General features: G+C 34.0%; 1 protein-coding gene across 3 annotated transcripts in view; it reads right to left on the bottom strand.

The window, feature by feature from the left end:
- The window catches only part of RB1 (RB transcriptional corepressor 1), a 130,556-nt gene that overhangs the window by 83,489 nt on the left and 19,892 nt on the right, over positions 1 to 27,175 (bottom strand). For all 3 annotated transcript variants that reach the window (XM_057532518.1, XM_057532521.1, XM_057532520.1), the window contains exons 3-9: positions 19,997 to 20,112; positions 16,001 to 16,120; positions 8,844 to 8,882; positions 7,777 to 7,844; positions 5,316 to 5,426; positions 2,790 to 2,932; positions 535 to 612 (exon numbers count right to left, since the gene is read on the bottom strand). In XM_057532518.1, the coding sequence (XP_057388501.1) occupies positions 535 to 612; positions 2,790 to 2,932; positions 5,316 to 5,426; positions 7,777 to 7,844; positions 8,844 to 8,882; positions 16,001 to 16,120; positions 19,997 to 20,112 (675 nt within the window). The remainder of the gene's footprint in view (positions 1 to 534; positions 613 to 2,789; positions 2,933 to 5,315; positions 5,427 to 7,776; positions 7,845 to 8,843; positions 8,883 to 16,000; positions 16,121 to 19,996; positions 20,113 to 27,175) is intronic.

The raw sequence follows: 27,175 nt of genomic DNA, 5'->3' as shown, positions 1-27,175 counted from the left end.
AGTCCAGTGGTTAGGACTTGGCTTTCACTGCCGGGGCCTGGGCTCCATCCTGGCGGAGGAACTAAGATCCTGCAAGCCACGTGTTGCGGCCAAAAAAAAAAAAGCCTCAAAAGAGTTGCTCCAAGTACAGGAATGCCAATAATGTTGATGGCACTAATCATGGCTCCTACGCTTAAAGAAGCATAGCAAAGCAAATTAGAATCAAATTTGATTATATTTACTTCTATTTAAATATTTAATGGCATTTAGAAGTTCAAAAGCCTACATTCTGATTTTTGAAAAATTTTAGTACAAATCAACTTCTAGTGCAAATTTTTAAATGCTGCTTATTTATACATTTGAGCATAAATGGGTTCAAAAGGGGTTTTTTCTTACTATATGAAGTTGATTCACCACAATTCTACTTAGATTCTTTCCTTGAGTAAAAAATATTTAATATACAGTAAAGTGATCTTAAGAAATTTAGGCAACTATTCCTCCCTCGCTAAAGTCCCGAAACGCATTAATTTTTTATTACGTTTTCTTTCAGATTACCTCTGGAAGTCCATTAGAAGCTACAATTCCAAGAGAATTCATAAAAGGTATAAAATTTTTGAAATAAACATTTTTCACCTGAAAAAGATAAAGTTACATGACCATTAAAATTTAAAAAAAGAACAATCTCTGTCACTATTAACAATAGAATGAAAGTGTTAACTGACATTTTGATCAATGAGTTACATTCAACCCAGTGTGATGCTTATTTATAATTAATTCAATTATTCACTTTTTAATTTATGTGAGGCAGATTTCAGGTCCTAAAATGGAGGTGCAGGGGGGAATTGTTAATGAAATGGGATTTATAAGAAGAAAATCCATCGAAACAAACTTCAGTATCCCACATTTAACAAATGGTGAAAACATGGGAGGCTCAAAAATATTAAGCGACTTCACCGAAGTTACACAGCTAGGAAGTGGCAGAGCTGGAAGTGAAACCCAATCTGTCTAGCATCAAAGCCAAGACTCTTTTAGCTTCTCTACACTGCCTCTGATTTCTCCCCAAAGCATATTTTTGGGCCACTTCACACACATACCTAGCTTAGGGAATATCGAGTCAATTATTTTAGCGTAAATTTAGGAAAATGACCTGCTTTTATAAGAAGATGATTTCACATACAAATACCCAACAATTCTATTCAAAACCGAGTGAAAATGTTTTGGTCATTATGCAGTTTCACACAAAAAACCCTACATTTAACATGGATAATAAAGACCGTCCTTGGAAAACCTGGAGTTATACCCCTAACTATTTTACACTGGCAAAGTGTTATGGAATTTTAAATAACTTACTTTTCTTCACTTAACTTCCTTTTCCAATTTGCAGTCCACATTTATTAAGGTAGAATAATTTAATATCTTCCTATTAATAAGTTCCTATCTTCTACTTCACAAAAATGCTTTAAGAATTAAGCTTCTGTAATACATATTAGTATTGTTTTCTAATTAATTCCCACTGAACTGGAATAATTATAAGGTGGGTAGTTCTATTTAACCAATTAGTGTGACTAACCAATAATTATATAACCATAAATGTAACTAACCAATAGTTATATAACTATAAATGCTACATGTAAATAATCAAGTGTCAAATTAATATGAATTACCCCCAAAGCTATTAATCACCTACACTTTACAAATCGTTATTACATTCTAAATTATAGAAGAATTATTTAAAATAAAAAGGAAAAACATGATTTATTCCTGATTTTTGAAATGCAATTTTATAAGTAGTTCTAAAATACAGAGAATTAACAACCAGGAATTAGAAAACTGCATTTATTCCTATTCATTATCTTGAGGGACTAAGCAACAGACTGGAGTAAAAAAAAATATTTCAACTACATTTGTCAGCTTATTAGCAAAGATAATTTGTTATTCTAGAAAAGTAAATATATTACATGTGTAAAGTTGATACAGCTATATGTCTATATCTATATATTTGTTAAAATTAACAAAAGCCACAGTGCTAAAACCCAGATATCTTGATAAATCATTCCAACACTTCTTAAACTAGATTTTGAGATCACACCCCCAATTCCTTCCCAGAGTTGACAGAGCAATTTCAAAGATGCAACATTTCACATAGCTATCTAGTAGTAGTGAATTGTGGACAATATAACAGTCTATGAGAGAAAGAGCACGGCACAGTGAAAGAAGCACTGGTAGCAGATGGTCCAAAGCATAGACTCTGTTAGTAATCAGCTATCAGTCTCTAGAAGCTTGTTTATTCATTAGTAAAAGGAGACCAAGTACATTACTTGTAAGAGTCCTTCCAATTCTAACATTCCAGATTTTATTAACAAGATAAGCAATTCCTGGGTGTTCATGTATCCTCTACCAGTCATTAACACCTGGTGTGATATTTAGAAAAAGAGTAACTATAGAAGGCTAAACAGAAATTTAATGTTGGTATCACTTAGCACTAAACCAAAACACTAGGGTTTTCTGAGCAGGATACTTGAAAACATTAGGAGTATCAGTAACCACAAAGGAATCAAAGAACAAATACATTTGAAAACTATTGCCTTAATCATGTACATTTCAATGATTCCAGAGTGAGGGAGCTATTCTCTTTAAAATCAAAGTAACTGAATATGAAAATTAAACTTTTTATAAATATTTTGCTACTGCAAAAGAGTTGGCACTAATTACAAAAAGCAAGCTCATCATAAAAGAATTATATACTGTTAGGAAGAACTTACATCTAAATCTACTTTAACTATTTTAAAGAAATCATGAAGTTAAATTACCTCATCTATATTACATTCATGTTCTTTACAGAGAACTTCAATAATTCTTGTATCATTTTCTAGTTGTTTTGCTATCCGTGCACTCCTGTTCTGACCTCGCCTTGGTGTTCGAGGTGAACCATTAATAGGTATTACAGCTGTTTCTGTAAAAATGGTAAATTAGATAAGAACAATTGCACATTCCACTGTATAAAATAATGAAGTATTCTAATTATAACTCGGAAGGTCAGAAATAATCTTGGTAACATTCTGCTACTTTTATTATTAGGCTTCATTAAAAAGCTAACAGTTTAATCTATTTATTAAATATCTACTGTAAATTATATACTGGTAATAGTTGTTGCCATCCCTATTCTCTTCTGCCCCCAACTAGCCCAAAAAAGAAATTTAAAACCCCACAGGCAAATATGAAAAATGCAAGGGAAATAGCCAACTTATAAACTAATATTAAGTGTATCCTACTAGTCTGCAAGGGGAAAAAATGTTTTCTATCTTAAAAGAGTCTTAAAAATAATAAGCATGTATTTATGGATTCAATTTGTAAATACAGAATAAAAAATAAATTTTTTAAAGTTTTAGCAAATAAATTACGATGCTTTTAAAAAATTAAGCATACAAATATACTCATGTGACACTAAATTGTAATTTAAAAAAAAAATTCCCTGGATTATTTTGAGCATTTTCAATTCAAACTGAATGTGAATTCAGCTATTAAAGAGATTACAGATGACTAAGTATAAAAAGTATTAACTGCCTCTAGGCCCAACAAACAACTTACAAGAAACTGACAGGATAGAGGAACATGTTAAGACTATACCATAGGATGCAATCACTAAAAATTAAACCATGGAAAACTCAACAGAACAAGACCACCTGATTATTTAATAAATAAATTACAAGAAAAAGAGAGAAAGATAGATGGAGGAAGAACTTTTTAAGTCTTAAAACCATACCAACCAATCACAAAGTAGAGATCTTATTTAGATTCTGATTTAGTCAACATGTAAAAATTTTTTTAATTACTTTTATAAAACAATTGAAAATATGGACACTTACTAGATATTTGGTGGAATTAAAGAATCACTATTAATTGATTTTTAGGTGTGAGAATGGTACTGTCAGTATGCTTTTTTAAAAGACTTTATCTTTCAGAGATACATACTGAAATTTATAGGGATGAAATGGTATGCAAAAGTGTGCTTCAAAATAATATAGCTGGTAGAATTGAGCAGCAGATAGGACTATGGGTTGACCATAAGTTATGCATTGAGGGCAGGTGATAAGTACATGGAGGCTTATTATACGACTTTCTTCTCTTATGCTCACTGAAATTCTTCATAATAAAAAGCTAATTACAAGTTTACCATAGCCAGTTAATTCAACATCTTATCCTGCTTTCTCTTTAACATGGCACTTACAGAATTAAATGTACATTTGAATTATCCAAAAGAACAAAGGCTGTCAACCTAAAGTTATATATCAACTTATTAAAGTTATAACATTTTTAAAAAGTGAGGAAAAGGCATATAAAGGAAATTTTTAAAGATTCAGAAATTTTTAAAATATATTGTTTTCTATTTTTTCCCCTCTGTTTTGCATGTGGTTTCTGCTAAATGACCTGCCTTTTCTGTCAAGCATGTTCAACATCTTTTCAAAATTCTGTTTCATTTTTCCAGGAAGTTATTGTTCACGAAGATTAATTAGGCTTCAGCTTTTCAGCCACTTCAACACTTTGAGACTTCCATGTTTTGATCTTTCCCCTATTATTTTTAGTATTACTAATACTGTCAACATTTTAGGAGCAAGGAATCAGCTAAGCCTTGGTTAAGTTTACATTTCTCTATAGTGTATTAAGTGATTTTAAATCCTACTCTACATGCCATCAAAGGTAGCAATTCCATTCTAAGAGGAATATACTTGTCTTTGCTTAATGCTATCTAATTATTTCAGCAATAGCTATTATTTAAATACACCTCCCATCTCATCACCCACTGAAGTGGATCAATTACAGTTCATACGCAAAAAAAAAAAAAAAAATCAGTCACATAATCATTATAGCTTCCAATAATAAAAATTTAGTTAATCCGTTCCTATAGAACGGGCTACTCTTCCCTGTGCAGTCTCATTTATACCTATGCCTCGCCTCTTGATTTTCTCTTTACTGGGAGTGCAGTCTCCCAACTTACCACAACACTCAAACCCTAACTACTCCTTCAACACTCAGTTCAAATGCCACCACTTTTTTATGGTCTTCCTTGGTCTTTCCCAGCTTGGAAAACTCTCTCATCTCCTCAACTCCCATAGTATTTGCTATATTTTGGCCCAGACTATTTTCAACCATATACTCTAATTACTTGCTTACTTATCTCTCCTTCTATATCTTATACTACTCAAGGGCAGAATCCATGTCTGATTTCTTTTTTATTATTCCCTTGGCTCTAGAACCACGTTTTGGATCTAGTGTAAGTCCATAAACAACTGTTGAATGATGAAGTAGGAGGGGCATAAATTACTTAAAATACTTACTATATGGTTCTTTGAGTAATGCAGGAGGTGAGAGTTTGATAAAATAGTCAAGGACACACAGCATTAACTGAAATGAGATCACCAGATCATCTTCCATTTGTAAAACTTGCCCTGAAAACAAAGAAGGTCCACATCTTAAGGTAGAGATTGAGGTCTTTAAGTCAGGGAAAATTGTGGGTATGGCTGTATCCATATACTCATTTATGCAACAATCACTAGAAGCATGTTAAAGATCTTTTTTTTTTTTTGCAATAATTCAGTCAGATTTGCAATATATAAAAATATATAAAGTTATAAAATTATAAATGGGGACTTCCTGGTGGCACAGTGGTTAAGAATTCGCCTGCCAATGCAGGGGACACGGGTTCGAGCCCTGGTCTGGGTAGATCCCATATGCCGTGGAGCAACTAAGCCCACGCACCACAACTACAGAGCCTGTGCTCTAGAGCCAGTGAGCCACAACTACTGAGCCCGCCTGCCACAACTACTGAAGCCCATGTGCCTAGAGCCTGTGCTTCACAACAAGAGAAGCCACTGCAATGAGAAGCCAGCGCACCGCAACGAAAAGTAGTCCTCGCTCACTGCAACTAGAGAAAGCCTACACAACAAAGACCCAATGCAGCCAAAAATAAATAAATAAAATAAATAAATTTACTAAAAAAATTATAAATGAAGTATAAGTCTACCATGAGAATTTTACATTTAGGTATTATTATAATAATTCAGTCCCTATGTCTAAATTTATTTTGATTTTTCCTTCTTTAAACTCACTTCCAGTTTTGGTAAGAGTTATAAAATTTATTACCTCTGAAAATCATTTTGAAGAATGATACATGTTAGTCTTCAGTTCTATTTATTTATGAAACCTCATATATTTTCAATTTCAACCCACTCCAAAATATTAAGAAATAACCAAAGCCATTAAGAAATAATAAAAATAGTACATAATTATAAAGTCATCTATAAAGCAATTATTTAGCACAAAATCCTAAAAGTTTATATAATAAATATACAACTAAAGAGCTGTATATTTATTATAAAGAGCTGTATATAAGGAAATTAATGCATATAATAAACACCTAAGAAAAAAACAGTGTAGCTACACAAAATATACAAATCATATAGCTATGACATATTTGCTTATGGCTCTATGTTGTGCAGTATTTTTAAAAGAGAAGTTTAATTTGATTCATTTTCTATCTTATTGGTATCTGACTGCTAAACCACTAATAATCCCAATACTGAAGGTACAGAAACTTTCTGGTTAATGTATTAAATCTCAAATTTTTAAAAAAGGAATTCTTCAAATATTCAAGGAAGAAAATGAGGGGGGGTGGAAATTAAGCTAGTCTCAGATTTCTCAACAGCAATGTTCAATTCCAGAAAATAGTGTCCTGAGGAAAAAAAAACACGATACAAGAACAGAAGACTCAACCAAGTTGTCCTTCAAGTCTAAAGACTACAGACATGGTTCATAAACATGTCAAACATAGAAAACATAGCGCCAAAAAGGCTTTTTTGAAAAACTCCGTCACGGTAAAATCTAGTCAGCTAAGGATAGACCAAAATAAAGAACTCAGAAATGGAGAAGCTATGATACAGGAGTGACAATAAGCTTAGAATCCGTTTTAAATACATAAATGAGACAAAACAACTGTGATAATTATAATTACAGAACAGAATGTAAATATTATAATCTTTGGTAATGTAATGATAACAAAAAATATGCAAATCTGAAAGTAGGGAATAGGGAGGTGACAGGAAGAGTGAGAATTCTTTTTCTTCAGAGCAGATTAATATATATTGCTTTAACTCAAAACACAAAGTTAAATAAAGATTCTAACCTCTTAATGTTTTCATAATCTTAGAGTAATATTTTAAGAAATAATACTGATTAAGTGACAAAACATATAAATTTAAGCAATTCCTTCCATTTCTCTTATTTTCTTCTATAAAATTTGAGTAAAATTAATTTTTATATTTTAAACATAGCACAATAATATATTATTTTTAAAACTTATATATATGTTTGTGAGTGCACTCATCCACCCACCTTTTTTAATCAGAATGTTATTCCAGATACATTTCTGTGCATACAACCACATAATTTTAATGATTATTTCTAGGTGGGTTTTGGGTAATTTTTCTACATTTTTCTTTCTGCTTTGCTGTATTATTTGCATTCTTTATCATGAATATATATCACTTTTATAAAAACAGTAACATTATTCTTAAAAATAGGAAAGAATGAAAAATATTAGAAAAAGAAATGAAATGAGACATTTTCAAGCTTGCCTCCAGTATCAGAATTACAAGAACTTGCGAACAGTTAAAAAGTCACACAAAGAACTAGGGGGAAGGAGGAACAATATTAAATAGAATTAAAATTTTGAGCTTATTCGAAAGAATTATCAATTATTACATTTGAAACATTAGTATGTAACAAACATAATGACTTTACCTTTAGCTAGTAAAAATGTGAGCCAAGAAACTTTTAGCGCCAACATAGAATTTATTTCCGTAGATATCCTAGTAAACAAATAGAAAGAAGAAAAAGAAAACTCACACTGTTTTCCAACTACACCTTTTTTTTTTCATTTTTTACAATTATAGACCAGAGTTGATCGCATAATAGAATACAGTCCATCTTAAATGCACAATTTATACATGAATTCAATTTGTCTCAATTCAGTTAGTGTTTTCACCATGTTATTTATATTTTCCCAGAGTAGTATACATTTTTTAAAGAAAATATTGAATATCTTCTACTGTAATCTAAAAATATGCACAGAAAGTGGTATAATATGACATACATGGTTTCCAATTAATGCTTTTCTGCTCTCTTTTTTAATTAAAATCAATTTTCTGTAAGCAGAAAAACAGAGGTTTGGGTGACTCTACCAAATTAACACTATGCCTTCATAAACATTAAGTTATTCACTTGTTGGAATTAACAAGTAGAATTAATAGAGTTAATTAATTAATACACAATTTCCCTTTGTAGCAATCATCTTCAGCATTATTACTTCAATGGGGCAGAAAATCTCACATACTGCTTGTTCTGTTTCTGAAGAAAAACTCTAGAGCTCTTACAATGGTATACTGTTGGAACGTGTATCATACATTTAAAATGACTATTTGAAAATTTTAATATAGACGTTCATGTTTATTCTTACTCAAAAGTTATGCTCTTGAGTCTTAGTTAATAAAATGCCTATAATATACTCTGAAAAAAGATTTTGTCAATGAATTGGCATTTTTCCCAGAGCTGGCAAAATGTTGCTCTGAATTAACTTCAACCTTATTAGTTCTCCCTTGTAGTAAAAGGCATGTATTTCATACCACTTTCTTTGTGAAAAGATAAATAAGCCGTATAGGGCTTAAATCTATGACCTTAATTTATGAAGTAGCATAGAACAGTCAATCAAACTAACCCTGAAACTATCAACGTGTTTGGGATTATTCCACAAAAATCTCTAAAAAAAAAACAACCCAGAAGTGAAAAATAACATGCTCTGAGGTACTTACGAACTGCTGGGTTGTGACAAATATATAAGTTCACATGTCCTGAAAGGAAGAAATAATTATGTTAACATTATGGCTTTTTTAAAAGTTACTTTTAAATTTTTTTCATAATTTAGAAATCAGTTTTATCATGCTTTATTCATCTTATTTTAAGAAGGATAAATTTTTTCTCAAGTACAGCATTATAAAACAAAGTTAAAGTAGATGTTTCCAATTTATGACATTTCACACATCACTGTAATATCTAATTACAAAAAGACTGGATTTGATATGTGCATTTCTAACTTGGAATACATTCTGTAATTCAATCTTGATCTGGTTAGAATCTCAGATCAGGTCATAAAAGCTTATTTAACTAATAGTGTCACTGAAATAACACAACTGAAAAGTACTACAGTAAGTCCCCTATACACGAACCTTCAAGTTGCAAACTTTCAAAGATGTGAACGTGCGTTCACATGTCCAATCGTGTAAGTTAGTTCACGTGTCTGGTGTACACTGTCACCTGTGTGCATCCTCTACAAGTGGTTATGCTTTGTGTACTTTACTGTACAGTACTGTATAGAGTACAGTAGTACAGTAACTTTATTTCAAGGCCAGGATGTCTGGAAACAAGCATAAAAGTAGCAGTGACGTAGCTGGTACTACTGTACTTTTCAAGGTATTGTACTGTAAGATTAAAAATGTTTTATTTTTTTGTGTTTGTTTATTTTTTATGTATTATTTGTGTGAAAAGTATTATAAACCTTTTACAGTACAGTACTATGTAGCCAATTGTGTTACTTGGGTACCTAGGTTAACTTTGCTGGACTTTACGAACAAATTGGACTTACGAATGTGCTCTCGGAATGGAACTCATTCATATGTAGGGGACTTACTGTATAAAACCTACCTATTTAGGACAATGACTTCTAGAATGGTGTAGTAAGGTTCTCTGCAGACCTGTTTCCTAATATAATAACTACAATTAGTAAAACTATTTTTTAAAAACCATTTAAAGTCTCTGGAAATTTTCCTAAGGGCATACAACAAAAAAAGGAAATATTTCTTCAAGAAAATCTACTAAATCTTGGTAAGAACAATGACAGTCTGTAGAATTCAAAGCAAAACTCATTTCCTCCTCCTCTCCAACTCAGCATAACAAAGCTCTACCCCTGGCAGGTGTAGACAAGACACAGGGCTCTTCTCTCTCCAGCTCCCAGCCTAGAACTATCTCTCTGGAAAGAGTAGGCTACCAGCATTTCTCATCGCCCCCAGATCTGTGTTGCAGAAAGTCTATCCCAAGCAAGAGGAGCTGAGAGGTCTGGGGCTCCTGTCTTCCGCTTAGCCCCCACTCATAGGGTAAAGTTTTACTCCAGGCATAGAGCACATCAAAAATACTGACTTCTCTTGCTGAGCAGCTCATAGGACAGAGGTTCCAGCCAAGAAAGGCAATCTGGGAAGACCAGGGGCTATCACCTCTTCTCAGTGCCCTACTCTTAAAACAGAGATATCACTCCAAGAAAAGGGACCACTGTCCTCATCCTGACCTCCCAAGCAGTGGCACAGAAGTGGTGCCTAGGGGAGAGGCAGGCCCTAAGAACAGAGAGCCTTGAGCTCTCCCCAAGGGAATTCATTTGGAATGGAGTGTGGGGATGTTCAAGAATAAGAGAACTGTTGAAAGCAATACAGACTTTGGTGGAAGCAAGAGAAAGCCAACAGATCTTATGAGAGCAAAAAGCTAAATCCTAGATCATCTAGGAGAGAACCACGGAAAGAAACAGCTAAGAATAGCTCTCCTAGTATCAAAATAAGCCTCAAGGCTAGCCTCAAATACTACTCCTGCAGAGGGAGCCAAATTTAATCAGATTAGACTGTAAAGCAATTTGTGACCCAGAGCATTGTCAAAAACAATAAAGCAGGACTTCCCTGGTGGTGCAGTGGTTAAGAATCCGCCTGCCAATGCAGGGGACATGGGTTTGAGCCCTGGTCCTGGAAGATCCCATATGCTGCAGAGCAACTAAGCCCGTGCGCCACCACTACGGAGCCTGCGTTCTAGAGCCTGCAAGCCACGACTACGGAAGCCTGCGCACCTAGAGCCTGTGCTCCGCAACAAGAGAAGCTACCGCAATGAGAAGCCTAGGCACTGCAGCGAAGAGTAGACCCCACTCGCTGCAACTAGAGAAAAGCCCGCATGCAGCCACGAAGACCCAAGGCAGCCAAAAATAAATAAATACATTTATAAAAAAATAATAATAATAAAGCAATCAGTCGGCAATTAGTGAGAGGTAGCAACTAGGTGTGATATCAACAGAGGCAGTTAGCTTAAGAACAGGGAAAAGATAGTCAAAGAGAACCCAGCTAAAACCACTGTCAGCTCAGAGTGACTATGTACCTGTCCAAGGCTACACTAAGGAGCAAGATCAGACGCTACACACTGTGGGAGAAAAAGACTTCATTGAGATAGTACAGCTAAGCCACTAAACAAATAACAAAGACAAAACAACAGCAGCAAGCCCCACGAGAGAAAAGAATCAGCTCCCAGAGTTACTACAATGTTATCAAAAATGTCCGGTTTTCAAAAATAAATATGAAATATGCAAAGAAGCAGGAAAGTGTGACCTCTACATAGAGAAAAAAGCAGACAACAGAAATTGTATTTAAGAGAACCAAAGTGTCAGACTTAACAAAGACTTCGAAACAGCTATTATAAATATGTTCAAAGAACTAACGGAAATCATGCTTAAAGAAGAAAAAAAGGTATGCTGACAATGTCTCAACCAACAGAGGATTATCAATAAAAAGACAGAAATTACTTTAAAAGAACCAAATGGCAATTTGAGTTGAAAAGTATAGTAACCAAAATAAAAAATTCACTAGAGGGACTCAAAAGTAGATCTGAGCTGGCAGAAAAAAAGAAGCACTAAACTTGAAGACAGATCAAAAGAGGTTATGTGGTTTGAAGTACAAAGAGATAAAAGAAGAAGAAAAATGAAGAGGCTCACAGAAGAGGCTCACCAAAAAATATATTGGTGTATTTTTTGGACACCAAAAGATACACCAATATATGTGTAATGGGAGTACCAAAAAAGAATGGGGAGAGAGAGAAAAAAAAATGTTTGTAAATAATGGCTGAAAACTCCCAAGTCTACACATCCAAGAAACAGAACAAACTCCAAGTTGAATAAATGTAAAGAGATTCACACCTAGATATATCATAGGATAAATGTTGAAAGACAAAGACAAAATCCTGAAAGCAGCAAGAGAAAAATGATCCATCATATACAAGGGAACCCAATAACATTAACAGGTGACTTCTCAACAGAAGCAATGAAGATCAGAAGGCAGTGGGGATTACATACTCAAAGAAAGAAAAAAAATGTCAACTAAGACTCATATATACAGCAAAACTACCTTTCACAAGTGATGGTGAAATAGATAGTCTCAAACAAAAACAGAGAACGTGCAAATTCATCTTATAAAAAAATAGTAAAAGAAGTTCAGGCTGAAAACAAATGACCCAAGACAGTAATTCACATCCACATGAATAAACAAAGAGCACTGGTAAAGGTAATTATGTTATTATGAAAGATGGTATAATTACATATTTCTTCTCCTAATTGATATAAAATACAATTGCATAACACAATATGTATATATTGTATTCTTGGGCCTCTAACATATGAAATGTAATGTGTTTGACAACAGCAGCACAAAGAGGTGGGTAGGATCAAAGCTGTATTGGAGTAAACACATGACACAAGATGATAAATCAAATCCATGGAAACAAATGAAGAGAAGATGAAATGATATATAATAAAGTTAATATAACAAACTCTATAAATATACACTTGCTCTCCTTTATACTGTCAACTACTTAAAAGACATACAACCCAAATGACTATAAGTAGATGAATGGATAAATAAAATGTGGTATAGCCATACAATGAAATATTATTCCATAATAAATAGTAATGAAGTATTGAAACATGCTACAACATGGATGAACCATGAAAACATGCTAAGCGAAAGAAGCCAGTCACAAAAAATATGTAGATCAAAAATTTACATAGAGAAAACTACTATCTTATATTAAAAAAAAAGCAGATGGTAATCAAGAGGGAATTTTTATAATTATAGAAAATATGTTTAGGGCTTCCCTGGTGGCGCAGTGGTTGAGAATCTGCCTGCTAATGCAGGGGACACGGGTTCGAGCCCTGGTCTGGGAAGATCCCACATGCCACGGAGCAGCTGGGCCCGTGAGCCACAACTACTGAGCCTGCGCGTCTGGAGCCTGTGCCCCGCAACGGGAGGGGCCGCAATAGTGAAAGGCCCGCGCACCGCGATGAAGAGCGGTCCCCACACCGCGATGAAGAGTGGCCCCCACTTGCCGCAACTAGAGAAAGCCCTCGCACGAACCGAAGACCCAACACAGCCAAAAATAAATAAATAAATAAATAAAGTAGCTATAAAATTAAAAAAAAAAAAAGAAAATATGTTTAATGTCAGATGCATTGTTTTATATCATTTTGTAATTTAATGTAACTCAGAATAGAATGTTATCATACAGTAAAGATAATGACATGCAATATAAATCTATGCTGTCTAATACGTTAACCACAAGCTCCTATGGCTACTGAACACCTGAAATGTTTTTGGCTAGTACAAATGAAGTTGTGCTGTAAATGTAAATTACACACCAAAATATTTAAAAAAATACTTAGTATGAGAAAAAGAATGTAAAACTTCTCTATTGGTTTCATGTTTTCCTGTTGAAATATAATTTACCTAACATAAAATTCATCATTTTAAAGTGTATAAATTCAGTAGTTTTTAGTATATTCACTTTGTTATGTAATCATCACCGTTATCTAAAATTTCCATCACCCCAAAAAAAACCCCCACATCTTTTAACAGATACTCCTCATTCCCTTCACTTCCCATTCCCTAGCAATCACTAACCTATCTTCCATCTCATGGATATGCCTGTTCTGGACATATCATATAATGAAATATGTGGCATTTTGTGTCTGGTATCTTTCACTTAGCTTAATGTTTTCAAGGTTCATCCATATTGTAGCATGTAGCAGAACTCTATTCCCTTTTATGGCTGAACAATATTCTACCATATGGATAGTTCACATTTTGTTTATCCATTCATCAGCTGATGGACATTCAGGGTGTTTCCACTTTTTGGCTATTATAAAAAATGCTGCCATGAACATCTGTATACAAATTTATGTGTTGAAATTTGATATTTTGGGATATATGAGTTAAATAAAATGTTAAAATTAATTTCACTTGTTTCTTTTTACTTGTCACACAACTACTAGAATATTTAAAATATATGGCTTGGGCTTCCCTGGTGGCACAGTGGTTAAGAATCCGCCTGCCAATGCAGGGGACACAGGTTCAAGCCCTGGTCTGGGAAGACCCCACATGCCGTGGAGCAACTAAGCCCATGCGCCACAACTACTGAGCCTGCACTCTAGAGCCCGCGAGCCACAACTACTGAAGCCCACGTGCCTAGAGCCCGTGCTCCGCAACAAGAGAAGCCACCGCAATGAGAAGCGCGCACACCACAACTAAGAGTAGCCCCCACTCGCTGCAACTAGAGAAAGTCCATGTGCAGCAACGAAGACCCAACAGAGCCAAAAATAATAAATAAATAAATAAATATATATGGCTTGCATTTTTATATTTCTATGTGACAGCATTAATGTAGTTAATAATAGCTTTAAAAGCTACTGTTTATTTAGCAGTTAGTATGTGCTTGGAGGTGAGCTAACCAGTAACATTATCTTACAATTACTCTGCAAGGAGAGCATTATTAGCTATATTTTACAGATTGAAATTGAGGTTTAAAGACGTTAAATATGTTTCCCTAGCTCACACAGTCAATGGATGACAAAATTATTATTAACATCTAGATCTGTTTAGCTTTTTAAAAGTTATCCTAATCACTACAGCACATTGTCATATATACACATATAGTCTACCCTGAAATAAACAGGCTTTAGTATCACAGTTAATCTTCCCAACTGCTCTTCAAAAGAAGGTACATATAAGATAGAAGAAGTCCTATTGATCTACTTCAAGGCCAATATACACTAAATTATCTCATGTAACTAGTCAATAAAAATTCCAAATCCCTTTTGCAAAGGCCTGAGTGACCTTTTAAAGGCCAAATCTGACTATGTCACTCCCTAGCTTAAAATCAATGACTCTCCATCTCCTGCTGGGTAAAGTCCAAGCTCACTATCAGTCTAATTCCCTCCTACCTTCTAGCCATTAGCAATATCAAAATACTTTACAGTACTGCTCTGGCTCTGCACACATGCTTATCACTCTGCCTAGGATACTCAGTCCCAGTCTCCACATATTTTGCTTGCTGAGTTTCTATCTATCCTTTAAACCCTACTCAGACATTGCCTTCTTCTATAGTTTTTTCACCCCAAAATTATTCTTACCTTTAAACATACACAGTATTTTGCCCACTACATAATTTCTACTTCTTACAAATAATCCTCTACAATAGCACATTAAATGATTATTGCACTTATTTTTATTAAAAGATAGAATTTATTTATTTACTCTAAGCTAATTGATGATCATAGTATCATATGATTTTACATCCCTAGCATCTAACACATAGCAGGTACTAACAGTCACTTCATTAATGCTTGTTGTAGTTTCTTAATTTATGTGGAATAAAACAGCTGATAGCCTGAAGTTTCTTAAAGGATATTCCACAAAGAAACTACCTCTTCTAAACCACCATGGAGAATACAAGTCATAGCTCAGTAGTATAGGTCACATACACCTTCCAGTGCCAACATGCTTTCTTTTTCTAAACATAGTATCACCATTAGGAAGAATTTTAAATTTAGGTCACCCTTCCATTCAGAGCTACAAGTCTTCTGGCAGAGAAGGCTAAGTGGAAACTAGCTTTAAGTTTGTTAAAAAAAAAATGAGAACCATGAGTAAAACAAGTAATTTTGGAAGAAACATTCAGAATGAATATGATTGGACAAATAAGAAAGTTAAGAATATTAAGGGGACAAATCTAAGGTGTAATACTTAATAACTTTACTAAGAATGTAACAGTTCCCAGATGGAAGCTAATCATGAACACTGATATGAAAAAGCAGGGTGTAACCCTAATAAAATTTGTACTTTACCTTTCTAATTTGCTGTAGAGTGCACACAACACATTATACTTCTTCAACAGTCTTGACATAACATTATCAACTTTGGTACTGGTATCAATTTCTTTTAGTAAGTCAAAAAATTTATAGACACTACAAAGGAAAGAATAGAAAAAAGTGAATCGATAACTTTAAAAATTCATTTTGTTTCATTTTCAAAGCATAGACATTTCAATTCAAAACACTTGTTAGCTCTACACCAAATCACTATTACATATCCTTTGGAAGGAACTTAGTTTTTGCATTTTACTAGAATTTAAAGAGGAAAAAAATCAACTAGTCTTCAATCTATACCACTATATCTATACACCTATGCCTACATCTACTTATCATCAAGAACACAGAAAAAAAATAAGGGTTATAACAGACATATACATATATTTATTTCTGTATCTATCTGTATGTTTTAAAATCACAAGTTCACATCCATTTATCCAATTCCAACACAAAAACTACAGGGTTCCTTCCAGTGTTTCCCTTTCCATATTTATAACTCTTCTTTGACAGTGAGAAACCTGGGACCCACTTATCTTTAATTTACTCATTTAATCAATCCCCCTATATAAGTACCAAGCTACCCACTCCTCCACATGGGCACCCTCCTCTCCTGCTCAGACTGACTCCCCCCATCCTGGACTGCCCTCCCCCCTCCACGTGGATACCGTCCTCACCCTAGTAGGGCTCTGACTCCTCACCCCAGACTGCCCTTACCTCACACGTGCCACGACTCCCTATACCAGCTGCCTGCACACCCTGCTTGGTCTCTGACATTGCACAGCAAGCAGCCCATGTCAAGAAGCCCCAGGCCCCTGGTGGATGACCTCCTCATCCCACTTTGGCTCTGGCATCCTTCTCTGGGCACCACAGTGCTCCCCACCACAGATGCACACACCTACTTTCTTCAGCCCACCAGCGGTTTTAGGACTGAATTGTTGGGGAAGGGAAAAGGGAAACTGATTAAAAATTTTAAGTTGTTTAAATAATAACTTTAAATCATTGTTTATTGTTTTCTATAAAAATTAACCTATTTGAAATATCAATACATACATTTTTTACTTCTGAAAAATAGGGCGCTACAGATAGCAATCATCAACTGCACCTCACATACTCACTTCTAATCAAGTTTGTCTAAGGAGTTATACCAAAGCAGCTAACTGAACTGCAGGGTGGTCACTAGACCCATCCATAGGCTGTCTAGCAACCAGTGAGTTACAGGTTTCATTCCAAAAAGAGGGCTGTACCACTCAGACATTTATCTTGGGAACTGGAAAAATAAAATCCTCAGCTAATCAGCAGAGGGCACAGAACACAAAAGAAGGTTATGAAAAGTTCCACTGATATAGAAGGGATTGGGGCAGCCATGACAAGCTTTGTGGGAAAGCAAATAAGGGAGGAATAGAAATGATACAGAGTAGATAATCATGATGCTGCTTAGAAAAGAAAAAGAATGGGGACTTCCCTGGTGGCGCAGTGGTTTAAGAATCCACCTGCCAACACAGGGGACACGGGTTCAAGCCTTGATCCAGGAAGATCCCACACACCACGGAGCAACCAAGCCCACGTGCCACAACTACTGAAGCCCGCGCATCTAGAGCCCGTGCTCCACAACAAGAGAAGCCACAGCAATGAGAAGCCCGCACACTGCAATGAAGAGTAGCCCCTGCTCGATGCAACTAGAGAAAGCCCACACGCAGCAACGAAGACAACGCAACCAAAAATAAATAGATAAATAAAAATCGATCCTTTAAAAAAAGAAAAAGAATGGAGCTAACCTGCTGAGAAAAAGAAATCAAACTTAGAACGGCATTTATTCAGGAACCACTCTCACTTCCAGTTTTGAGATATATGGCAATACCTATCCATGGAGCACCATGAAAACTGTGAATTGTTACTAAAAAGCCTTCTTTTTCTAGGGGTAACTTAAGTGAGTCTCTATTCCTTCTGTAGTCTTCCTCTGAAGGAAAGAAGTGAAGGCAGGAAGGTGAGAGGAGGGCAGGCAGACAGGCATAAAAAGCCATAATTAAAACACACAGATCTGTAGATAACTACATATTAGGAGCAGTGCTCCATGGATTGATAATGGTCCATAAACTGTTTACCAGTCCACGATTAAGTACAGAAATTGAGGGTAAACACTTAAAAACTTTTATGGCAATTTGACACTAATTTTACTGCCTGCTGAATCCAATAATAAAAAATTTAGTCCTGTGCTTAGTATGATTTTTGTTTCATTTTTCTAGTAATTAATTTATATTACTTATTTTTAAAACATCAGTCTATGACATACTGGGAAGAAAAGAAACTAGCCCTTCACCAGAGTACTTTTAAGAAGCAGTGGTTTAGGTAACATTCCTGGATAGTTATCAGAACGCTGAGAGATGCCCCAAGAAAAAGTTGTACCAAATACATTACTATAATTATTGTAGTGATATTATTTATGATATGCCCATTTTATAAATCAGAGTTGCTCTATGAATACTCAGAGAAAAAGTTTAGGACAATCATTTCCAGGAAAATTCTTTCACCTTATAGATAAAGGATGTAATAGACTTTCTCTGTCATATTTATTTAGCAGTCTATGGATAGCTATATAACACTGTATTGCAGTCATCTGTTTAATTTAAACTGGATGAGTTTCTTGAGGTCAGACACTATATCTCACCTCTGTATCATTAGAACCTAGTAGAGTAACATAGTGCCTAGCAGTTGATAAGTTTTGTTTCCTTCCCCCTTTTTGTTTGGGGGGGGGGCGGGTAATAGGAGGAATCTACAGAAAAAAAGAGATCAAGACCTCATCAGCACCTATGGTGTTACAGGCGTTGACTCGAGAGCTATTTACTTCTCTGCTCATTATAAGTTATTTAATTCTCCTAATTCTATCAAGTAGTTAATAACTTTTATTTCACAGGAAAGGAAAGGAACCCGAGACTTAATAAGGATAAGCAATCTGCTCCAAGTCATATACCTTGTAAAATAAACCCAGTTTATCTTAACCCAAACATTCATTCTCTTTCTAATCCTCAGAGGTCACGAAAACATATGCTGAATAAATGAATAAATCAACGTAAAATTTTATCTCTATATTTAGATTATTTTTCAGCTATATAAAAACTATTTTGATTTAGTAATTTTAGTTAATAAAGTTAAACTGTGAAATCTCTGAGAGGTAAACCAATTCTAAGTCAATAAGTTAAATATGAACATACAAGGCCTTTGTTTCCACATTTTATTTAGAGGTAATAAGAAAAAGTTACTAAAACATGCAACAATTTAATTTATCTCATTTACACAAATCACCAATTATGTCTAACTCTAGATGGCTTTATCCAAGAAAAAACATACACTACTATCTTTTTGGTAAAATTATTTACTGTTACATTTCATAAATATACTGCAAAAGAAATGACTGGAATTCCCAGGCTTCTCTTGACTTGTTGGAAACAGTAAACTCCTCTTATTAGGCTTAGAAACTCAATACAGACGTTAATTAAGTAATTACAGGGACAAGTATTATAATAGATACTCAACTGAACATACAGTCTCAAAACATATATAATTATAATATCTATTATATTAAATAATCTTAAACTTTAATAAATCAACTAAATTCCTTTAAGATAGACTCACACTACTTTCACAAAGGTTTTAATATATAGTAAGTCTACTTCATAAATCTTTGCTTTTTTTGTCCACTTTATCAACAGCTACAATTAAGAACGTTTACAGATAGTGAGAGACACAATGGAAATTTTCCCAGGACACAAACTGCTACATTTTTAAGAAAGTGTGGCATAAATACACTTTCATTAAGGGCTCCAACAGAGAACAGGAGTTCACTAGTTGACCTAAGTTTTCTGCGTTTTATTTAATTTTAGCATTTCCCACTAATTCCCTAAAGTCTATTAAAACGATAGTCCAGAAATAATTTTCTTTGATGGCAGAGGCCTATATTAATATAAGAAATTTTACCTGGTTTCAATGTTTTTCTGCAGCTCAGTGAAAGTGAACGGCATCTCATCTAGGTCAACTGCTGCAATAAAGATACAGATTCCCCATAGTTCCTTTTTCTTTTGAACATAACCTTCCTGGAAACAAAACAAGACAAAACAAAACAAAACAAAAAGGTTCAAATATTTCATTAAATCATTCACACACTGGATACTGTGTTAAAACTGTATTATATGCAACTTTTTTCTTATTCAGCATAACAAAATTAGTTACTAAATCTTTATGAGGTCATATACTTGAGAGCATTTAATTCTACACTAGTAACAAACAAATTAGTTACAAAATTAGTAACTAAATTTTATACTGTAAGGCAAAAAAATTACTAGAAAGGTCAAAAAGTTAAATTACAACTTTCTATAAAAAATCTAGGGGCCAGTCAGTTCTCTGAAGTAAATATTTTCATTTTTCAGTAATCCAATATCATCAAAGCCAAGTTGAAAGATTTTAGACTCCATAAAATGGACTCCAATATCCAAAAACAGGTGAAAAGATAAACTGTGGTATATCCATTCAATGGAATGTTATTTAACAATAAAAAGGAAAAGTATAAATACATACAACATAGATAAATCTCAGTTATTACACAGAGGAAAAAAAGCCAAATACAGAAGGGTACATGCTGTGTACCCTTTGATTTCTACAAAATTCTAGAAAAGGCAAAACTAATCTTTAATGTCAGAAAGTAGATCAGTGGCTGCCTGGGGACAGGAGTGGAGGTGTTGGGGAATGATGACAAAAGAGAATGAGACAACTTTCTGGAGTAATAAAAAATTTTTAGACCTCAATGGTTAAATAACATTTGTCAAAACCTACTGAACTGTTCACTTAAAACTGGTTGATTTAGTGTATATAAATTATACTTCAATAAATTTGACGTTGAAACTATACTTCATACTTACTATTTCTGAAACTGAACAACAAAGTATATGTTGCTTGACTCTTATAATGACTATTAAGTATGTTTTAATAAAATGAATGAACATAAACTCATATACATATATACACTTATAAGTATTTACATTACTATGGTCAATTTTTCAGGAACTACTAAGATGTAAAAGGTTGTTTGTCTCTATAATAAACAACTTCCAAACTACCATGATTTTTTAATTTTTATGCTTAATTCTTATGATTTTGGTTTGCTTCTCTGCTCTCAGGCTATCATCTGTTGAACCTAACTTCTCTCAATGTGTCTTCTTTCAGCAACTCCAATCTTTTTTTTTTACTCTTTTAAAGTTGGGAAATGAAGTATTAAGCTTGTTAAAATTGAGTATGTGTTTTATTCATTTTTTTTACATAGTAACTTTTATTAGGACATAGCAAACACGATTCAACACAAGCTCATCTGAAATGATAAAATGCCTAAATAAAATGTTGTATACATAGGTTCTGATTTTTAAGGACCTGAGGAACTTTCCTATAAGCAAAATGTGTGACCTTTATTTCAGATGATTTATAAATCTTGTTGTTTTTGTTGTTGATATTGTTGATGTTCTAGCTGCATCCCAATTAACTATATATATAGATAAAGTGTTCTTTCTTCTTCATACACAGTTATCTATGGAAGAAAAATAAATGTTCCTTCTAAACTTGAGAATATTAAGTATTTTAATCACCTATATTTGATTTAGTTCTTTAGAGGGAACCATATTACAGACGAGATCAATGTTATAAAACCAAATGATTCATGCACAAATATTTTTGTTAATCTATGTTAAGAAAATAATCAGTTTCCAATTAAGAGAGTCCTAGAAGAATTTCTAGATTAAAGTATTTAAGATTCTAGATATAGAATTATAGAGAGAGATAGAGATAGATATGGAAAGGGCTTGCATTTTAGTTGTAACCTATAACATCCACTTGGTCTGATCTTATATCTGGATGCCACCAAAATTTGCCAGAGGCAAAAAATTTACAAAGCCATGAAGATGAGAATCAACTACAAAATCCTACTTTACCATCATTTTGTTCACTTTTTAAAATAGTAGATTATACTGGAACACAAATAACATAATTTAACACAAAGTCATCTGATATGATAAATGCCTAAAATGGAAAACATCAGTCTAACCACCATACTTGCAATCATTTAAAAATCATATATCTTCATATAGTTTTCTTTGCCTCTTCCAGTTTGTTTTTTTATATCTTCCAAAATTTGGTATCTCTAATAATTTTTAAAGAAATACTCATTTAAAAAAAAAGAAAAAAAAAAGAAGTACTCATTATGCAGCTGCCATGGTTTTATGACTTTGGGGATACAGTGATGAAAACAGAAACAAACAAACAAAATTCCCTGTCTCTCTGGGACTTATACTTTCATTTATGTTAAGAACATGGATTTTGGTGTCAAACATTCAAGAGTTTGAATACTCTAGCGCTATAACTGTGAGCAACTTGCTTAAATCCAATTAGACCTCAGTTTCTACTAAAATAGGGATGATAATAATATCTAATCAGAGTCACTATGAAAATTAACAGTGAGGACGCTTTTTATTTTTATTTATTTATTTTTTTGGCCTCACATGGCGGCATGCAGGATCTTAGTTCCCCAACCAGGGGTCAAACCTGTGCCCTCTGCAACGGAAGTGCAAATTCTTAACCACTGGAATGCCAGGGAAGTCTCTGAGGATGCACCTAAGTAATCAGCATGGTGCCCGGCATTATACTCATTGAATCACAGCTATCAGCAGCAGCACTATTATCAGTGAACCTAGCACTCATTCCTCTATATCATATCTGTCTCAATACTATCCATAATCCAACCTTCTCCACACCAAAAACATCCATTCCTGGGAATGCTAAGGAATGCTGGAGTTGTGTGTGTGAGTGTGTGTGTGTGTGTGTGTGTGTGTGTGTGTGTGTAAGAAATCATGTTTATTGACCTCCAGCCCCTGGAAACCACTGACCTGATTTCAATTCCTTTCCAGAATATCATACAAATGGAATTATACAGTCTGTAGCCTTTTTTGTCTGGCTTCCTTCACTTAGCATAATGCTTCTGAGAACTCATCCATATTGTTGTATCTATAATATTAGTATTTATTCCTTTTAATTGCTGAGTAGCACTCCATTGTATAAATATGCCACAATTTATTTATCTATTCCAACAGCTGAATACACTGCTATGAATAAGGCTACTAACCCTAGCCTTAAACATCCAACTACAGATCTTTAAGTGGATGTATGTTTTCATTTTTCTTGGGTGAATATCTAGTTGAGGAATGCTAAGTTCTATATTAAATACAAGTTTAAGTTTATAAGAAACTATGAACTGTTTTCCAACGTGGCTGTACCATTTTGCATTCCCACCAGCAACAAATGAGAGTTCCAGTTGCTTCACATCCTTACTAGCACTTAGTTTTTGTTTGTCTGTTCTTGCCTGTTTTTTAGCCATCCTAGTAGGTATGTAATGGTACCTTTTCCCAAGGACTAATGACACTGAGTATTTTTTCAAATCTTACTTAACATCCATGTCTCTTCTTTGGTAAAGGGTCTTTTCAAATATTTTGCCAATTTTCTATTCAGTTGTTTGTCTTATTAAGTTGTAAGAATTAGTTATACATTCTGGATTCAAATCGCTTAACAGATATGTGTTTTGCAAAAATTTTCACCCAATCTGCGGCTTTTCATTTTCTTAAATAGTGTATGTCAAAGAGCATAAGTTTTTAATTTTGATGGAGCTCAATTTATTACTTTGCTTTATAGATCATGCTTTTGGTGGTACTATCTATGAAATCTTTGCTTAACCCAAGGTCATGAGGATTTTCTCCTATGTCATCTTCTACAAGTTTAGATCTACGATTCATTTGAATTAATTTTTATAAATGGTGCAAGATATGGATTAAAGTTCATTTTTTGCATATGGACGTCCAATTGCTCCAGCATCGTTTGTTGAGAGGAATATCCTTCCTCCACTGAATTACCTTAGCTCCTCTGTGTGCAAAGACTGACTATATATGTGTGAATTCTATTTCTGGATTCTCTGTTCTGTTCCACTGACCTACTTGTCTTTCTTTTTACTAGTACTACAATGTCTTGATTACTGTAGCTATGTTTTATTCTTTTTTAGTTCAGTTTGATTCAAGATTTTTAAATCCGTAAAGGACATCTGATTTACTTCTCATTGTGCAGATTAAGAAATTAAAGGCTAGAGTGTTGAGACTTGCTCAACACAGCCAGTCGATGCCACAGACCTAAAACCCAAGTTTCTTAACACTCAGTTTAGTACTGTTCCATTTATTTAAGAATATTTCCTTAATTACATTTCTACATCGATGTTCCTAACATTTTCACTACTGAAATCCTTAATCTCATCACCCTACTAAGAGTCCTGTACTCTTAACTATTTTACTATTCTGTACTCTTCATTTCTATTTTACTGAGAAGGGTAGAGAATCACAATACCAAAAGCCTCAACATTTTTCTCCACATCAAATAATTTCTAAATACTATAAATTTCAGTCTTCCTCCAAATGTCTCTGCATCTTCAACTTCCTCTTCTGACTTTGACAAATGGACATTCTCCTCCACTCTCAAATTAATATGTCTAATCCCTCCGTACCTCCCACTTTGGATCACACTGCCTCTCATCTCCTTCAAGACCTAGTTTATTAATTCTTCCCTCTGTCTTGTAATTTCTCTAACAGTTCTTTCTAAACACTTATTTCCCTTTAGATAAGCTTGCACCACCTTAAAAAAAAAAAAAAAACCTATCCCTGGACTTTAACAAGCTACTGGCCTAATCACACATCTAAACCTCTCACTATTCTCACTATTCACACACATACTCATCATGTACACTCTCACAGTCACACCTACTGCATCCACTGAACATATCTACTACATAAGCACTATTCTACTGACGCTAGTCTCTAACTCCCCAAAGACCGCTCTCTTTCTAAACTGAATGGCCTTTTCTTTGGTTTCATCCACAAAACCTCTATATAACATCTAACACCACTGTAATGAAACTTTTTCCCTTAGCTTTTTAAACACTCTAACATCCTCATTCTCTTTATTTCTCCCAACTTTTTCAGTGTTTCCTAACTCCAAGGACTTTTTCCCAGAACCTTCTCTTTTCCTCCACAATCTCATCCAGTTCTATAGCACCCTCATCACCTCCATACAGATGTTTCTCATATCTCATCCTGCTTTCCAGCCCTCACTGCTCTCTCAAGATCCAGGCCCTATTTTCCAATGGCAATTTACAACCTAAAATCTGTAACTGATTTGTTTTCTTGAAAATTTAGTTGAGAATTACAAAATGAGCTCAGAACAGCACCTTAAAAATTGTTAAAACAGAGGAAAAGTAATTTTTACTCAGCCAAAAGAATGACCAATAAATAAATAAATAAAAGAAAAAATGGGGAAAGGGTAAGAAAAAGCATTTTGCAAAAGAAAAAAACGGTAATTTCCAATAAACGTATTTTGAAAATACTGAACCTCAGAATAGTGTCAATTGAAGGACAATTTGCAAATATGCACCAAGATCCTTAAGAGTTCAGTTTTATCTCTAAGAATTTATCCTATGAAAATAATTGGAGTATTGAGTCAAGATTTAGTGTAATATATGTTCAAAGAATTATTTATAAGAGTAAAACTAGTGGGAAAAGCTTAAATATCTTTAAATAAAACAGTTTAAAAAATTATGATAGAGCTATATCATGGAATAACATAAAACTCTTAAAACATTTCAAAGATTATAAGGACATGGGAAAATACCAAAGACATGTTAAGAGAAAAAAACACCAGAATACAAAATTCTGTGTATATTTTGACTCCAATTTTGTGAAAAAATTTTAAAAGGAAGGAAAGGCAAATATATACCAAAATGTTAACTATTATCTCTAGGTGGTAGGATTACAAATCATTTTCATTTTCTTCATTAACACTAGATACATTTTCTAAATTACCTGACAACTATAAAACGGGAGGAAAGTAAGTCAATTTAAAAGTATTAAATTTATACAAAGCAGGAGAGAGAAAAATTAGGAATATCCTTGAGAAAAATCTTTAAAATATTAAAACTGTAATTACATATACTATAGTTTAAATCAAAATCTACAATCAACACTTAAGAGGCTACCTATTTAAGCTGTCATTTAATTTAGTTCACCTGAAGCACCCAATCGACAACCCCAAATTAGTGATGACTTGTACTTGCTTTATCACAAGCACTAACTTATAAAAGAGCTCCACCAAGTGGTAACATAAATCATCTTGGAAACATCTGAAAAGTAGGTTATCTTACTAGTCATGCTATCATAACCAACATGAATTCAAACTGAAATTTTAAAAGTTAAAAACACTACTCTCTCTTATCTTCCCTTTTAAAAATATCAGCCACGACCAAGATGGAAATAAGCCATAAGAAATATGCTCTTTATCTCAGGGTCAAAAAGGATACATCCTTACACTAGATTCATGAGACTGTAGTGCGTGATTAGCCATAAAGTTACAAGTTAAATGTATTAGAGAAGTAGAGGGGATAAGAGCTGCCTTTATCTTCCACTCCTGGATTTCCTCCTTACCAAGGTTATATGTAGGAACAAAAGGGATAATATGCTAATATGCCAGAAAATCCTCCCTCTCACTTGCATAATATTAGCCCTCAGCAGTTAGTGTTAAGGAAATTCTTTGATGTGGTCAGAAGAAGCAAAAGGCAAGAGTACCACTGTCAAGAAGAAGAATGCAAAAGCTAACTTTCCTTGTACTCAATCATATTTTTGATACCATATTCAAGGGTGAACACCAACTGAATTAGCCATCCAGTTACACAATGCCTTTGTGGGGAGAGAGTTGACTCTACTCCCAGAAAAACATGTACCTGGCAAGCTGAGATTCATCTAGCCTTCTGCCCAAGAACTGAGTATCGGGGGCTCCCTCCTTTAAGAGCTCCTACAGAACTGAATGGATAGGCCTATTTAAGCACTTAAGTAAAACTTAAGTTCAGTTTACTTATTTGCTCAATTGTCCATATCTCAACTAGTCCGTAAGCATTTTGAAGACATAATTATATCTAATACACCGCTACACCCCCAAAAACCTAGTGCATTGTCCAGCACTAACTTGATGTTAAATGCACATTTTTTTAAAAAGCAGTAGCAATAGTCATCCCCCCATATAGGATAGAATGAC

The sequence above is a fragment of the Balaenoptera acutorostrata genome, chromosome 18, assembly GCF_949987535.1.
Source record: "Balaenoptera acutorostrata chromosome 18, mBalAcu1.1, whole genome shotgun sequence".
Taxonomy (NCBI): Eukaryota; Metazoa; Chordata; class Mammalia; order Artiodactyla; family Balaenopteridae; genus Balaenoptera; species Balaenoptera acutorostrata.
Note: the sequence above shows the minus strand (reverse complement) of the source record. Positions and strands in the feature narration are given on the sequence as shown.